The sequence below is a fragment of the Naegleria lovaniensis genome (assembly GCF_003324165.1).
Source record: "Naegleria lovaniensis strain ATCC 30569 chromosome Unknown tig052, whole genome shotgun sequence".
In the NCBI taxonomy this organism is placed as follows: Eukaryota; Heterolobosea; class Eutetramitea; order Acrasida; family Naegleriidae; genus Naegleria; species Naegleria lovaniensis.
Window position 1 is genome coordinate 151274 of NW_025407874.1, and position 16357 is coordinate 167630.

The window sequence follows — 16357 nt, forward strand, 5'->3', positions numbered from 1 at the left end:
GTTTAAATAATAATATCAATTACAACTTTTAAATTATTTACTATGGTACATGAAATCTTGTCTCTATTCGGTATTTGTTCTCTGTTGGCAGATTCAGCGCCAGTTCGAACTTCTGAGTCTTTTGACTTGGTTGAAGGGGAGGCTGGTGGAATATCCATACACAAAGATCCACTGCTTCCCAAGCCAGACAAAGTGGTCGATGTGGCATTTCGTAATAGCATGACTTGATCAATACACTGATTTTCATCATCGTCATCTTCCAGCGCCTCTCGCTCCACAATGGGATTGGCATGATGCTTGGCAAGTAAAAGATAGCTTTGCATTAGACCTTTTCCTTTGACTGTAGGGGGAAGCAAACAATGAATTTTAACACCAACATTCAGCAATTATTACCAATGGTCGAATTCGTTATATATTGTTGCTCGCACAAAGAAAAGCACACACATACCTTCGACTTGACGTTCTTCAAACTCGAGACCCATATCATGAACTCTCTCATAGGTAGTACGACTGATCTGAATACGTCCAGGAACTCCTGTCGATTCCATTCTTGATGCAGTGTTAATAGTGTCCTATCATTTTCAGAAAGAAGAAGGTTATTATTATTGAAGCAAATGAATTAAGGATTATTATCAAATTCAAAATCAAACATTTCAACACACTTACACCCCACAAATCATAGGCAAACTTTTTCGATCCAATCACACCTGCAACCACTCCTCCCGTGTTAATTCCAATACGAATATTCAATTGTTGATTACTCTCAACATCTAAAATATTTCCACACAATTTTCCTTCATTGAAATCTCGAATGACTTTAAAGGTATCTTGAGCGAATCGCAGCGTTCGTTCTGGATGATCTGATGAGCAATTCTTATTAATTCCACCTACTGCAAAATAGGCATCTCCAATTGTTTTGATCTTTTCCAATTGATAGAGTTCGGTTAATTCATCAAATCCTTGAACTATGGCATTTAACATTTTTACCAAATCTGTGGGTAACATGGTGCTACTAATTTTAGTAAAGCCAACCATGTCGCTGAAGAAGCAGGTAATATCTTTGAGCGCTTCTGCTATAAAGGTTTCTCCCTTCTTCAAACGAGCTGCCACATTTTCAGGTAAAATATTTTTCAATAGATTTTCCGAGTGTTGTTTCTCTTCAGCCAATAGAGCTTGTTGTTTTCTCTGTGAAGTAATGTCAGTAATGGTGACGGCAATGATGGTCCTATTTTCCTTCGAAATGTGACTTGTGAAAAAGTTGATTTTGGCTGGGAATTTGGATTGATTGCTTCGTAGACATGCATCGACTTCGAGAGTTTCATGGAATGTTGTGGTTTGAGGAGATTTTGTGGTTTGTTCAATGAGTGAGTGTACAACTTTTCGAATCACTTCTTGAGATTCTGGAGCAAATAATGTGTAAAACGAGGCACCAAGAGTTTCCGTGGTCGTCTTGCCAAACATTTTCAGAGCTGGAGTGTTAATGAGTTCAACCTCGCTTTGAGTGTTAATGAGGAGAGAACCATCCACGTTGGCATTCATGATGTGACAAATGCCAGTGAATGAATTTTCATCGTTGGACCCATTCGAAGAGGAAGAAGATGACGCGTTCAATTTGTCAAGAATTGGGTTCGAGAACTGATTATATAGAGCTAGATTTCTCAATTGTTCATTCTTATCAAGCAGCTCCACTGGAATATAGTTCAGTAACATTCTCGTATGTTGAAAATGATCTGCTCCACTTTTCATCATGGAATGTAATAATTTACCTAAAATGAAACAACTCAATATTCCAAAAACTCCAAATGAAAATACCATGACTAATTTCATCTCTGAAGAGACTCTGACGAATTCATTCATAAAAAGAACAAGTTTGTCTGTGAGAGGAAGATTCATGCAATACTTGGTATAGTGTTTCAGGAAAATAGAGGTTTCTTTTTCTTCCAATTGCGTCGTGTTCAATGCTGCTTGTTGAGCTATATAGTACTTTCTGGTAATTTCTGCAACTTCACTGACACCAGTAATGTACTCGTTCATCAAACTTTGAATACCAACACAATATCGGTAGTAATTGGTTAGAGTATTGGTCAAGTTGTTTTGTTCAAAATATTGAGTGCAGTTATCGACTCCAGTTTGTAACAACTTGTCCACTGAAGGATAAAGTCCAATGATTGGCAAATCATTTTCCAAATTAATATTTCCAAAAATTAGATCGTTCCAATTGTAAACTAAATTGTTAATTTCACTCAGTAATTTGGATTGAAGTGCTTCGATCGTAGGTGCCACTTTCAAGTGTGGATGATCTATTGAGGTTTTGAACGTATAAGCGCTCGAGTTTCTATCTTGGCCATAAAAAGCTAAAACTTCTTCCATGTAGAATCCAATGTATTGCAAGTGGGCAATCACGTTTGAGGCTGCAGCCAAATTCACAAATGAAACTTGGGCCTGGCTTGCATTAAAGTTTGCTTCATAAAAGAAAATTCCAACACACATCATAACAAGTAATGATAAGAGAATTACTACAATGGCTATGGAAAGTTTTGATTTGTAAATCTTTGTGAGAAAAGTCGAATCCAATGAAGCATCTACACTTGTTTTTTGACTATTCAATAATCCTTGATATATTTTACCAATAGATTCCTTTGTTAATTGTTTTTCAATGGTTTTAACCAACCGTTTAGATTGTAATTGGGCCCAACGAATCATGACCAAGAAGATCAGACCTATTACAAATGTCAAACATAATACTATCAAAAAGTAAATCTCAACATTGATGATGAGAGCACTGGTCGATGTCTTACTATTGGCAACGAAATGAGTGCAGAATGAATTGAGCGTTTCAAAACTCAAATCTAAATTTTGAAACAAGTAGTTGAATGTGTAGTCATAGATTGGATTCATCAATGGACTTTTCATAACATTCCTGAGAAGTGTCATATTGTCACTATTTTGTGTAGATAATAAGGTCATCTCTGCAATTGGATATTGCTCTATAAGAGTATCAATGAGGTGGATGTAATAATTGGCAAGCCCGTTGACAGAAACATTTCTCAACATGGGTTCTCCAATAAACATGAGATCTCCACTACTGCTGATAGAATTGTTTGACGTGGTTGGTATTTTGGTATAATAAATAGTTTGTCCATATTCTGTATAGGCAGCCAGGTCAAATTTGTTTTGTCCAGAGATTCGAATCAAGTTTTCAAAGAAAACTTTCTCCTTTTTCAATCTGTCAAAATACGAGTTGACAACATCCTGTCGAATGCGAAACATGAACAACAGCCATATTCATCAATTAAATAACTTACAATTTTAGGCCTCATTTCGAATTTTCCATACTGCGTTGGCCATTCATTCTTTTCATGATTAAACCAAATATTGACCCAACTCTGCATATTTCTAACCGTTTTCATAACAGAGATGGGAGAAGTTTCAGGTAAACACACCTGACTCAAATACATGACATCTTCCGTAATATTTGAAACAGTATGGACGCTGATGATAACTCCACCAATTACAAACGCCACACAACACAGAAGAAAAGTTATGAAAGCTCCAAAAAGAATGCTCTCTGAATACACTCTTGTTCTTAATGCATTGTTAAAAAGATATTCCTTCTTTTGCTCGAATGCTGGTGTGCTCTCAAATCCACCCACACTCGCACTGTCATCAAAGTTCATATCCTCTGTCAATTCGTCATTGGTGTCCTCATTGGCTTCTTTCTTTTTGGAAAACCCAAGGTCTTGCGGAGAGGCGATTTCTGAGCTTGTCATCTTCTTTGAAAGTGAATGAATATTTTCTCTTGAAGCAGCGGCCATGAATCGATTACTGATACTGGAGTTTTCTCTCTTCGAAAATTTGGGAACTACTTGATTCTTTTTAGGTTTTCGAATGGAAGTTGACACGCGTTGCTCCTCGTCGAGTTGGTTGGCTTCATCGTGAATCATTGCTGCAAGCTCCTTGTCAAATTCAAACAGTTCTACAAAAGTAGCATACATTCGAAGATGATTCTTATTCTTTCTGTGAACGAGGAGCTCATTAAATAACTTGTTACATTCGTTGGCGGTTTCCGAAATTTTGAGTGTAATCTTTTCCACATTTGAATATTTCACAGGTTCTTGAATGAGTTCTTTCCAAAAATCTCGATGAAGAGAAAGTAGTAAATCTTGAAGATATCTTAAACGTTGAACTTTCATGTCACTGCTCACGGAGAAGCTTTCACTTGAGATTGAAGCGCTTTTGTGCTGAATTTCCTTGATTCTATATTGTGCAATTATTTGATCCAATACACTTGAGGAATGTGTTGAAATTCTTTGCATCAGTTCAAGCGGAATATCAACATTAGGTTGTTGTTGATCGTATGCAATCAGCAAGGCAAGATTGTGTAACATATTCACGTTTTTGAATCGTCTATTTTGAGCTGTTTTCACAAAGATGAGACAAATTTCCCTATCAGAAATGCTTAATGGAAGTCCTTCATCGTTTGTAATGCGATCCAAATGAGTGACATGGTTGGATTTCATTGCAAACTTGAAAAACGTGGATAAATTGCGGAGGGTATTGGAGTCATTGAAATCTTGAAGAATTAATACTGCTTTGGCTTCAAGAAAGCTCTTCATAGTCTTCTTGTCAGTTATCATTGTTGGTTGTTCAACTGGAATAATGTCATACAATTCAGAGAGGACTCTATTTCTAACTTTCCGTGCTGTAATCATCAAGTAGATCTCATAGACTACAAATGAGCACACCCCACACAATAAAATCAAACCAATTTTGAGAGGAATACCAATGACGAGAGAGGAATCCATCTGACTGACTTTTTGATCGCCAATTAAGGATGTCACAAGAGTGGCCACACTAGCACCTAAACGAGCACATGCAACTCCACACATGATTGAATTTTCAAATCTTCTAAAAAATGGGCAAGTGTAAACAAGTCCAATCAGGAACACAAAAGACAATACACAATTGACAGCATGAGCAGCATAGCCATACTCCATTGGAATTGCAAATAAGGCAACCACTCCAAGCATGTTTACGATATCTAATAGCGCCAATGTGAAGGGATGGGACGAAGTAAACGGTACAGAGCTGAGCGGATTCAAGCTTTGAGTAATACTTCTGGAAAACATCACAAACACCATCAAAGCTACTGTTCCCATAATGGACACCACAAGAAGTATCAAGTTTTCAGCCCCAAAGCATGCAACTGAAGGTGCAAATCTGCTCAAGGTTCGTTCCAATGTTTCTCTATCAATTTCATTCAAACTGCAGTCATAAAACCCGGCAAGCATGTACAAGAAAAATACACTAAAGGTCTGACACATCACTCCACAACTGTAAAACAACAGCTTGATCTTGGAAAGTCGATTCTTGGATGAGTGTGAGGAAGAGGAGGAGGCTGATGAAGAAGCCGTGTCAGATCTCCATATAGCAACAATCCATACGATATAACACAAGAGAATGAACACTAATATTACAACTGTGATAGCAATCGAAATGGAATGTGACATCCACAAGTTTCCAGCCAATGTATTTGGAAAGTTTACCCCGCTCTCAAAAATGTACTGTGTCCATGGCTGGTTTGGATTCGTGTTTTTCGACCAAAGTGCTTCTCTTAAGTAGGCAGAAAAATCGAGCTCCACAAATACAAAATAAAGGGAAGCAATGTACCAAGATACCACTTCCAACCTGTTCGTTCAGATTCAATTTGTAAGGAGACAATGAGAGAGGATGTGGCAGAGTTGATTTGCTTGGTGACGGATGGCATGTTTGCACGTTCGGTCGTGGTGAAGTAGTTGCAATGGATGGATGCCCTTCTCCAAGGATCATACTTGCATTCATACCACCCACTCGACTGTTACTAACCACGCTGTTTGCATCGTCCATTGGTGTTGTTATGATTCGTTTTGTAACTATCCAAAGGAGAGTATGTGAGGGTTTTTGTTTGGTATTGTATTAAGGACGAATGGTTGGACGGTGTCATCTCATCCCCATACGGAACATGTTACGAAAATTGTAGAAGTACCAACTGTTTCTATCTCCATGATCCACACACCGGCAAATCAAGTCCCTATTTAAACTTGTGAATGGTCCGTGTTAATTGTACAAATTAACTTGTCATTGCCTCTTAGTGGGATTTGAAATGGTGTATGACGGATTCTGGAGATTGAGGATTTTTCATTTTGGAGAGAATTTCGTTATTTAAGTGTCATTGAATCAAAATGTAGATGCAACTGAGATTTCAATCATTATCAATAGTATCCAAAGAATCAGTATTGCATCTTTGCAGGACTATACTTTGTAAGGAAGGGAAGTAAATGATGGTATTTGAGGGTATCATGAAATGTCATTGTATATCGCAATTATAGTGGTGGTGTATATCAACATAAAGATGGGTATGATGTCGTTTGGATGCAACGATTTTGTGCCGGCTGATTATCACCACAAGTAAATAATCCGATTATTTCTCCTCAAAACTACATCTCCCTTCCTTGATTCGTTTTCTGTTAAAGGCAGTAGTACCGTATTGTAGTAACACTATGTTATTGTGTAGACTCTCTTGCTGTAATAGAGAGTGAGAAATTTACAAGGATGGGATAGTGATCACTGATGACAATGATTTCCTTCTTATGAGAGCCCTCGGTCACCAATTCAGCTGTTCCTTCGCAACACTCGTATTTGGTTGGTGTTAATGAAATGTGGTGAGGTGTTGTTGGGCATGGAATTTCTGCAAACAAAATATGATCAATTCGTGTGACCTTAGATGAGTGATTATTCAAACTCCAATTATTAAAGGTCGTTTCCTTTCCTAAAACTGGTAACATGTGCTTCTTGCAGTATTCATAGGAATTGTTAAAGTGTAATGAAAATTTACCATAGCGTTCACTCTCAATTTCCAAAGGTTGCAATAATTCTTGAAAAGCCCTATCTTCAACGTTACAATTGAAATCTCCACTCACAACGACTCCAATTAAATTCTCTTCTGAATTTTTCATCAACACTTGATCCTTGACAAAATTCTTAATCAATTTTGCACTGTGCATACAAGCCCTTGAACTAAAATGATCCCAATGTGTGTTCAAATATAGTAAATGGTAGGTTGTTTCACCAATCTTCTCGTCATCATTCTTGATATGAATTGGCACTTTTACCCAGGTAGCAATTCTGTAACAAGCTGCATCCCAATATTTGGATGGCTTCTCAGGTGTTTCACTCAACCAAAAGGTGCCACTCGAATAGTTGTTTGTTGAGTTTGTTGTGCTGCCACTCTTAACCATGATGGTACAATGTTCTCCACCATTCTTTGCTTCTCTACCTGTTGAAAAGATGGTAAATCCTCCAAAATTGTTATGGTTGTTGTTCGGAATTGAGGGATCTGTTCCATTATTATTATTATTGTTGGACAAGTAGTTCTTTATATCTTGCAATTGATTTTGTAAAACCTCTTGAAGACCAACCAATGTACACAAAGGTGAGTGCAGTATGGTTGTTGATGGTTGTTGTTGTTGTTTCTTCGTTTCATTTGTTTCATAGGATGATGAATTTCCTTCTTCCATCACATCGTCGTTGGTCTTCGGAACAAGACTCAAGCCTTGAATGAATTTTGACACAAGAGCCTTTCTCACTCGCCATGATTTATTTCCAAAATCAAGTAAACTATCGTACCTAATATTGAAACTACACACATTGATTTCAAATGTACTCTTCTTTGTGGAAGTACTGAGATGAGAGGATGATGAAGGAAGGGTGGAGGACATGATGTGGTGGATTTATTTTGGAATTAAATTTGATGTTTTTTCGTCCGCATGAAATGATGCAAACCGGTTCCAATTTTTCTTGTTGTTGTGAATTCTCGGGTCTATCGGTTTCAATGTCGTACCTCCTCATCATGTAATCTTGATATTGGGTTGATCAGGATCCTGCACCAAACGAAAGAGGACTCTCCATTACAATGAACTCAAAACAAAAATGCTCAAATCTCTCTTGCTCAAGTTCATCTCATTTGCACTGAGAACCGTTGATCGTGTCTTGTTTTATGTGTTGCGTTTGGTGTTTGGTAGATCCATTCTTCCCGAGGATCTCACAGGAACACACGATCATTTGAAATCATTTACAGTTGAAGTGGATGATGTCAATTATAAGAAGGGAGTTGAGACTAAACCACGTCGTAGAGTCGGTTTTGAGAAGGAGTTGATGTCCACACCAGTGAAAGGTGTAGATACTTTGACAGGATTGTTGGATCATATTGCTAGAGAATATCCGAACTTACCCATGCTTGGTCATCGCCCATTCAAGAGAAAGTTTACGCAAAGTATTGATGGCAAGGACTGGGAAGTGTTTGAAATGGGTGATGTCGTCTATGAAACCTATCAACAGGTTCATACAAGAATTGAACATCTTGCTCGTGGTATTGCTCGCTTCACGGGATTAAATTCAAAGGATTTGTTCGGTATCTTTGAAGAGACAAGAAAAGAGTGGCTCATGACACTCCACGCATGTATGAGATACAATATTACTGTCATGACTGTGTATGCCACTCTTGGTGATGAAAGTCTCATTGAAGCCATTAATGAATGTCAACTTCAAGCCATGCTGGTCAACGAGCACAGCTTGAAGAAATTATGTCATCAAATTATTCCTCACACTCCAACTTTGAAGTATTTAGTGTTCACTTCCGGATGGGATGCATCCAAGAACGATACTGACAAGTGGATCTCTGAATTGGAGAAACTTGGTGTGAAAGCCATGTCCTTCGAGGACGTTGAACAACTCGGAAAGCAAGAAACAAGTCCAATCAAAGTCAAGGAACCACAAACCAATTCTAGCTTGGCTGTGGTCATGTATACCAGTGGTACAACATCTAAACCAAAGGTATGTGTGAATTCAACAATTATTCCATTTGGAACGTTTTGTAAATTTTGTAATGATCATGACTGATGGTGACATTATTCTCCTTGTGGAAACAATATTCCACTCACACAACAGGGTGTCATGTTGACTGTGAGAAATATTTTGGCAATTTCTGCTGCTGCTGCTGAAAACATTCACTGCCCATCCTTAAAACATCCAACTTATATTGGCTACTTACCACTTGCCCATATTTTGGAAATGGCTGCTGAGGTAAGTTAAGGAAAGAGTTGCAGTATTTGTTGTTCACACAACTTGTTGTTGTTACACGATTGATCTTTCTCAAATCTATCTAACATGACATAATACTTGTCAATGAATTTTCGTATATACACTCATCATAGCACTATATTTTGAGCAGAGGAGGTAAAATTGGTTACGGAAATCCTCGTACTCTCACCGACAAGACATGTAAGCCTGTTGGTGATTTAGAGGCCATTCAACCAGCGTAAGTAAGCCTTTTTTTAAGAACATTTAATAGGAGCGTAATATGTGATCTGCGTATTCAAAATACGTGCACACATGATCTCCATCGTGTGATCTTGATTTTTCAAACATCCACAGCTTTTTGGCAGGTGTTCCAAGAGTGTAAGTATTTTTTTTGTTCGAAATATTTCACCGCAAATTTAATGTCCAACCAACGTACGAAATTTTCCGAATGTATCTATTTGAAACATCAATGGCGATTTATGTGCTGACACTCAATTTACTGTTTTTCTTTACATCGACTTACGGATTTTCATATTCATCTCATTCACACAGATATGACACCATTCGAAAGGGCATTTCTGAAAAAATTAAGGCAAGCTCACCAATCATTCAATGGTTGTTTAATGTTGCGTATGATCACAAGCTTGAATCACTCTATGCTGGAAGAGATACTCCATTGTTCAATTTCTTAATTTTCAGAAAGATTGCAAAGGCCACTGGTGGTAAACTTAAGGCATGTCTTTCAGGAGGAGCTCCTCTTTCAAAGGAATCTCAAGAACACTTTAGAGTTTGGTAAGTAGAGATTGAACATTGATTTTAACTGAGCATGGTTCACTTACTGAACTGGGCAAATTTTCATTCGTTGGTCATGGCATTGTTTAATGATAACACAGTATGGGAGCTGCCTTTGTGCAAGGTTATGGTCTTACTGAAACTGCAGCTGCTGGTACAATCATGTTACCTGGTGCTCGATTCGGAACACGTGTTGCTGGTGTTGTTGTCCCTTCTGTTGAAATTAAACTCATTTCAGTACCAGAAATGAATTATACTGTGGATGGACCAGTTCCAAGAGGTGAAATTGCAATTCGTGGTAATGCAGTAGCCAGTGGTTATTACAAGCAACCTGAAAAGACAAAGGAAGTATTTTTAAGTGATGGATATTTCTTGACTGGTGACGTTGGTCAATTCAATGAAAATGGTACACTCAGTATTATTGATCGTGTTAAGAATTTGGTCAAGCTCAGTCACGGAGAATATATTGCTTTGGAGAGATTGGAAAGTATTTACTGCCAGTCTCCATTCGTTGCTCCCAATGGTTGCATGGTCTATGCAGATAGTTATTGCAGCTTCCCATGTGCTATTGTGATTGCTCAACCAGGACCAACTAAGCGATTTGCTGAGGAAAATGGAATTAGTGGAACCTTTTCTGAAATTTGCAAGCATCCAAAAGTTGAACAACATATTTTGAAATCGTTACACGAACAAGCAAAGAGCTCCAATCTTAAGAGATATGAAGAGGTGAAAGCTGTCAAAGTTTTCGATGATGTATGGTCTCCAGAAAACGATTTGTTAACTGCTGCCTTCAAATTGAAGAGAGCCAACATTGTTCAAAAGTATCGTGCTCAAATTGATGAAATGTGCAAGACTTTGATTTAACCTTCCACTTATTGATGACACTATTACTCAACTTGGATCGAATTATTATTTATTTTAATTTATTGTTTGGTATTGCCACCAATAAACTATTTACTTTAAATTTTTAAGGGAATTCAGTCTCCGCAATGACGTCATATTGAGATTGTCAAAGAGGTGTTCCGTAAAATCTCATAATGACATTGTAGTGTTTTCGGAAGAGCATTGACGCACTCTCACAAATTCATTGAAGGTTTATGAATCAACAAGGAAAATACATCATGAAAGAACTAATTGCATTTAGAACTGTGTAAAATGATAATAGAGAAAGGTAGGAGTAAACATCATCATAAGAAAGGTACTGAAAGAATTCAAGAAAAGTAAAAGCAAAGCTATTTACAATGTTTCAACACGTGTTTCCAGAATCCCAAACCAAAATTTGATCAACCCAATCATGGTTAGGTTGTTGAGGGATTCCGCCTGCCATGTCACTCGTTTCAACGCTTCTCGATTCTCATTTGATTTTCACACATTAAAGAAATATTAATCCAAAAACCATTTCATACAACTTTCATCCATCTCATTGACAGTCCTGAAAAGATCCTTTCACTCAGTGTTCAAGAGTGTGTGGAAAGGCCATCACATTCTCACTTTGATGTGTTGTATCATCAAATGGATAGAAATTTCAAAAACACAAAGGTCCAAATTTGTGCGTTGTTTTAAAATACATCAGTGCGCAACTCCTCCGTTTTTCAAAACTCCATCAAAAAAAAACAACAACCATTCTTATTCTTGGTCATTGAAATTCTTGAAAGCCCTCTCTCTCGAGTCGAGCCCTATCGTGTATTTATAGTCCTCATCCGAGTTTTGGGCCTTTTTGTATAATTGATCATTCCAAGTACATTTATCATTCTTTGAATTCAACTGAAGGATTAATTGTAGGGATTGTAGAAGTAACGTATTCACCTCTTCTGAATTAAGAGACATTATTAGGAAATTACCTTGTTTGTTGTACATACAATAACGGAAGCAACAAGAATCGTATTGAATAACAACATTAGTTGAACCTTGCAAAACAACGAGTATCAAGAAGAATATATAAACATCATGAACGTATCAAGAACAAGCAGTTTATTCAAACAAGTTGAACGAACTCTCGGACGAAGGAATGTCAACAGCAATTCTCTCATCATGATCATGAATAATGTAAAGAAGAATCAAATTCGGTCGTTTGCTGCTTTCAATGCCTCCGGAGCTTCATCAAATATTTCAAATTTACCGTCCTACGTTAAAATTGTAGAAGTTGGACCAAGAGATGGTCTGCAAAATGAAAAGAAACTCGTACCAACCAACGTCAAGATTGCTTTGATTAACAAATTATCGGAGGCTGGTTGTCCTTCGGTTGAAGTAACCAGTTTTGTGTCACCAGTAAGTAGCAGCATGTTTAATTCAAATTATTCATTAATATTTCAATGATTTTTCGACAACGTTTGGGAACATTATCGCCAACCATTCGAAATTAATATTCTCTCTGATTCATCACGAACGAACGTTGATGTTGCTTGTGGGACACAATGTACCTATCTCGACTTTTCAACTTCATTTCCTTTCTTGTACATTTGACCGAAATGAAATTTTTCTCTGGCTGCCTATGAACCTCTGGCACAATTTTGCATTACAACTTGTGACTCGTATCTGTGCATGTCCTCTGCAACAACATTCAATTTGTTTCTGCAACAAAATTTTACTGCTGGATATGAATCGCGCTTGACAAAATCTCATGCTTCAACAAATGCCAACACGTAATCAAATAATGTTAACAATTCGTCCATCATGATAAAATACCACAGAAATGGGTTCCTCAAATGGGAGACAATTTCGATGTTTACACAGGAATAACGAAAAAAGAAAGCACATCGTATCCAGTCCTCACACCCAACGTGAAAGGTCTCGAACAAGCTTTAGAGGCCGGAGTTAAAGAAGTAGCAATATTCCTTGCCGCAAGTGATGCTTTCAGTATGAAAAATATTAACTGTACAGTGGAAGAATCATTCAACAGATATAATCAAGTGATGGAGTTAGCAACAAAACATAATTTAAAAATTAGAGGATATGTGAGTTGTGTGGCTGGTTGCCCATACTCTGGATACGTCGCACCAGAAGTGGTAGCAAATGTGAGTTACCGATTATTGAAGATGGGATGCTATGAAGTTTCTCTTGGTGACACGATTGGAGTTGGAACGCCAGGAAGCGTCTCTCATTTATTACATCAAGTTTGTAAAAAGATCCCAACTGGGCAAGTTGCTGTACACTTCCATAACACTTACGGACAAGCTTTAGCAAATATTCTGACATCACTTCAGTTTGGTGTGGAAACTGTGGATTCATCGGTGGCTGGTCTCGGTGGTTGTCCTTATGCTCGAGGCGCCTCTGGGAATATCAGTACGGAAGATGTTGTGTACATGCTTCAAGGTATGGGAATTGAAACAGGCATTGATCTTGACAAACTGATCGATGCAGGAGATTATATTTCGACCTATTTGAACAGAGACAACAACTCAATGGTAGCTAAAGCAATACTAGCCAAGAGAGAAAAAGCAGAAACTGTCAACAAGACTCCTTCAGAGACCTCCACCACCACTCAAACCACTTCCGCCTTCCAATCTTCCCAAGCTCCACCAACCAAGAAACAAGAATCGCAAATTATTATAACAGAAAATACGCCAACAGAACGAAAATTATCTGCCTGTATTTAACACTCTTTTGCATCCCAAATATGTAACATATGTCAATCAGCTTAATGTGAATAAAACCAACCACCAAATTTCTATTTAATTGAACGTGAAAGACCCAAGCTCTCACGGACGATGTGAATCATTCGTAAGGAATTATGTAGTCGTAGAACAGTTGAGAATAATTTTTCTTGAATTCCAATGAGGTTGTTGCATAGAAGCTATTTAATTGCTTTTATGCATTTGTTTGTAAATGTGGATTTCTCATATAACTACGTGACAACCATAATCCAAATAATTGGTACAGATGGTCAATTGTCCGTTGTAATTCATTACCACTCTTAGATTGATGACCTACAAGATCATAATATGAACCATTTGAATGATTGACATCTCCTACATTAAAATGTTCTTCTGTCCACACATCCTCAACAACAATTGGTTATTACGAGTTTAGATTTCCCATTCTTTGTCGTTTTTTGAGGAAGAAAATGGTTTAAAGTCGATTCTGCTTTCATTCATCGAAGAGAATCCATGTCGTTGCCAATTACAATCAGGAAACTTTCAGAAAAATTCTTTTGAAACAACCTTAAAATCCAACCAATCGCCGTTGTGAGTCAAAAGAACAATTACCAACAGCATTTTCAAAATCTAACTGTCACTTTTTTCAAACTTTCACTGTTATCTATAATATTATCACCTTCACTACCATATACATTGAACGACAGATTCAAATAAGTCAAATTCTTCAAGGATTCGCTTGCAGCAATATATTTGACACCTTCATTCCCAACTTGATTGAGTCTCAGACTCAAATAAGTCAAATTCTTCAGATATTCACTTGTAGCAATATATTTTACACCTTCATTGTCAATTTCATTGCGTCGAAGATCCAAATAAGTCAAATTTTTCAACGATTCGCTTTCAGCAATATGCTTGACACCTTCATTGCCAAATTCATTGGCACCCAGATCCAAAGAATTCAAATTCTTCAATGATTGTGGCAATATATTTGACACCATCACTTGTAATTCTATTCCAACTCAGATCCAAACAAGTCAAATTTTTCAAACATTCGCAATTTGAAAAAAGTTTGATTGATTTACCATCTTGTTTGAAGTGATTTCGTTTGAATGATAATGAGAGAGGAATTTGAAATGATACTAGTCTCCATTGTTTTGAAATTTTCATACAAATTTGAATGATAAACATGGAATCAAGAAATTGAAGAATTTCAAAAATAATATCATCAATAAATGGTCCATTATTGATTTCGGTTGAATGGATCGGAGAGAAATCATCGTTTTCAGCATTATTTTTGATCATGATTGATGCTGAATTTGTTGCTTGTTCAACAGAAAAACACCAAATATCTTTTTGTAAATTTTTTTTAGTTACAACAGATAAATGGTTCAAAGTTACTTGCATCGACGAGGTTGAATTTTTATAGTGAGATCGTAGTTCAGTGATTTCAATTCCCTCAGTGCTCCAAAGAGTTTGACTTGTTTAAATCTGGGTTGCATTAGAGAGTTGTGGTAAGGATGAGGAACATTAGAACAGCTGAGTGTCTTCGAACTTCAAGGTTAAATTTGAGTTGTTGTCCGAAGGTGTTAAATATCTTACCACAAGTGAATCGTTGAAGAATTTGACTTTTTTGAATCTTTCTAACAATAGAATTGGCAATGAAGGTGTTAAATATATATATCTACAAGCGAATCCTTGAAGAATTTGACATCTTTGACTCTGCGTTAATGGAATAGACAATGAAGGTGTCAAACATATTGCTACAAGTGAATGTATGAAGAATTTGACCTCTTTGGATCAGAGATACAATGAAATTGACAATGAAGGTTTTAAATATATGTCTATGAGCGATTGTTTGAAGAATCTGACTTATGTTTTCATGATCCTGCTGTAACGTACGCTCTTGGGGCCAATTGAAATAAAGTTTGATCCAACATGCTTTCTGGGTTGTATTAACTGTCTACCAAGGATCTCTTAAGCGGATCCTCAACGTTTCGTCTGAAATGAGCAGGTCCAAGTTTTGACCTTACATCTTGGCATGCCAATACCGTTGAACACATTTCTGTCAAGAGTTCACAAAAAACATCACATACAGTTTTATTTCTCGCCAACAACAGTTACATGTACAATATTTAGAAGTAACCTGGACCTCCAACAGGGCCTGGTGGATTAACATATCCTCCAACTGCACCTGGTGGGTTGTAGTAAGGATATCCAAATCCATATCCATAGCCATATCCAACACCTGGACCTCCAGCAGGACCTGGCGGATTGTAGTAACCAGGATAGCCAAAACCGCAATAGGGGTATCCAAATCCGTAATAATACGGATTATAACCGTAAGGATAGGGGTAAGGATAATAAGACTTTACTTCTTTGTGGTCGCTGGCTAAACCAAAAGAAGCACTCAAGCACAGTAGAACAATGAGTAATATAGAAAGAATTAGAGCTTTCATTTTGAGTTGTGTTTTTTTTTTGCTTGTTCAGGAATGTTGTCGTTTTCCCATCTCCTTTTAAAACATGAGTGTTAAAGGCACTTTTATAAATTTACCAAAATTGTTTTTCAGTACTTTTAAAGTAAGTACCAAAAAGGATATTTTAATGTTTGTTTGTGAAAATTCTCTTGTGAAAAATGGTTCGTATTTATTCTATTGCACAGAATGGTTAAAACTTTATATATTTTAAGACTTATTATCGCTCTCACTGACAAAAGGAATCATTAAAATATATCTCGACATCAAAAACAAATTGCTTCCTTGAATGACATTTCAAGTTTACATTCATACACTCCACAATTCCCACGTGAACCACTACTGATCACTTTACAAAAAAGTACTTTTCAATGAGCAAAC

At 37.1% G+C, this 16357-nt stretch overlaps 6 protein-coding genes across 6 annotated transcripts; 2 read left to right on the top strand and 4 right to left on the bottom strand.

Annotated features, from left to right (window-relative positions):
* Positions 1 to 2: 2 nt before the first annotated feature.
* C9374_011967 (uncharacterized protein) lies at positions 3 to 5510 on the bottom strand (the record flags this gene model as incomplete). Its single annotated transcript, XM_044687680.1, has 4 exons — positions 3 to 340; positions 449 to 572; positions 667 to 3252; positions 3306 to 5510. 4 exons carry the CDS (start codon positions 5508 to 5510, stop codon positions 3 to 5), a joined length of 5253 nt encoding a protein of 1750 aa, XP_044542852.1.
* A 1032-nt stretch (positions 5511 to 6542) lies between these two features.
* Positions 6543 to 7757, bottom strand: C9374_011968 (uncharacterized protein; the record flags this gene model as incomplete). Its single annotated transcript, XM_044687681.1, has 1 exon — positions 6543 to 7757. One exon carries the CDS (start codon positions 7755 to 7757, stop codon positions 6543 to 6545), a length of 1215 nt encoding a protein of 404 aa, XP_044542853.1.
* Positions 7758 to 7968: 211 nt separating this feature from the next.
* Positions 7969 to 10773, top strand: C9374_011969 (uncharacterized protein; the record flags this gene model as incomplete). Its single annotated transcript, XM_044687683.1, has 6 exons — positions 7969 to 8871; positions 8986 to 9120; positions 9252 to 9355; positions 9472 to 9495; positions 9670 to 9909; positions 10011 to 10773. The coding sequence occupies 6 exons, from the start codon at positions 7969 to 7971 to the stop codon at positions 10771 to 10773; spliced, it is 2169 nt and encodes a 722-aa protein (XP_044542854.1).
* Positions 10774 to 11856: 1083 nt separating this feature from the next.
* Positions 11857 to 13505, top strand: C9374_011970 (uncharacterized protein; the record flags this gene model as incomplete). The annotated part of the gene is made up of 2 exons (XM_044687684.1): positions 11857 to 12177; positions 12600 to 13505. The coding sequence occupies 2 exons, from the start codon at positions 11857 to 11859 to the stop codon at positions 13503 to 13505; spliced, it is 1227 nt and encodes a 408-aa protein (XP_044542855.1).
* Positions 13506 to 14125: 620 nt separating this feature from the next.
* C9374_011971 (uncharacterized protein) lies at positions 14126 to 14503 on the bottom strand (the record flags this gene model as incomplete). Its single annotated transcript, XM_044687685.1, has 1 exon — positions 14126 to 14503. One exon carries the CDS (start codon positions 14501 to 14503, stop codon positions 14126 to 14128), a length of 378 nt encoding a protein of 125 aa, XP_044542856.1.
* A 1134-nt stretch (positions 14504 to 15637) lies between these two features.
* C9374_011972 (uncharacterized protein) lies at positions 15638 to 15961 on the bottom strand (the record flags this gene model as incomplete). Its single annotated transcript, XM_044687686.1, has 1 exon — positions 15638 to 15961. One exon carries the CDS (start codon positions 15959 to 15961, stop codon positions 15638 to 15640), a length of 324 nt encoding a protein of 107 aa, XP_044542857.1.
* Between the last annotated feature and the right edge of the window lie 396 nt (positions 15962 to 16357).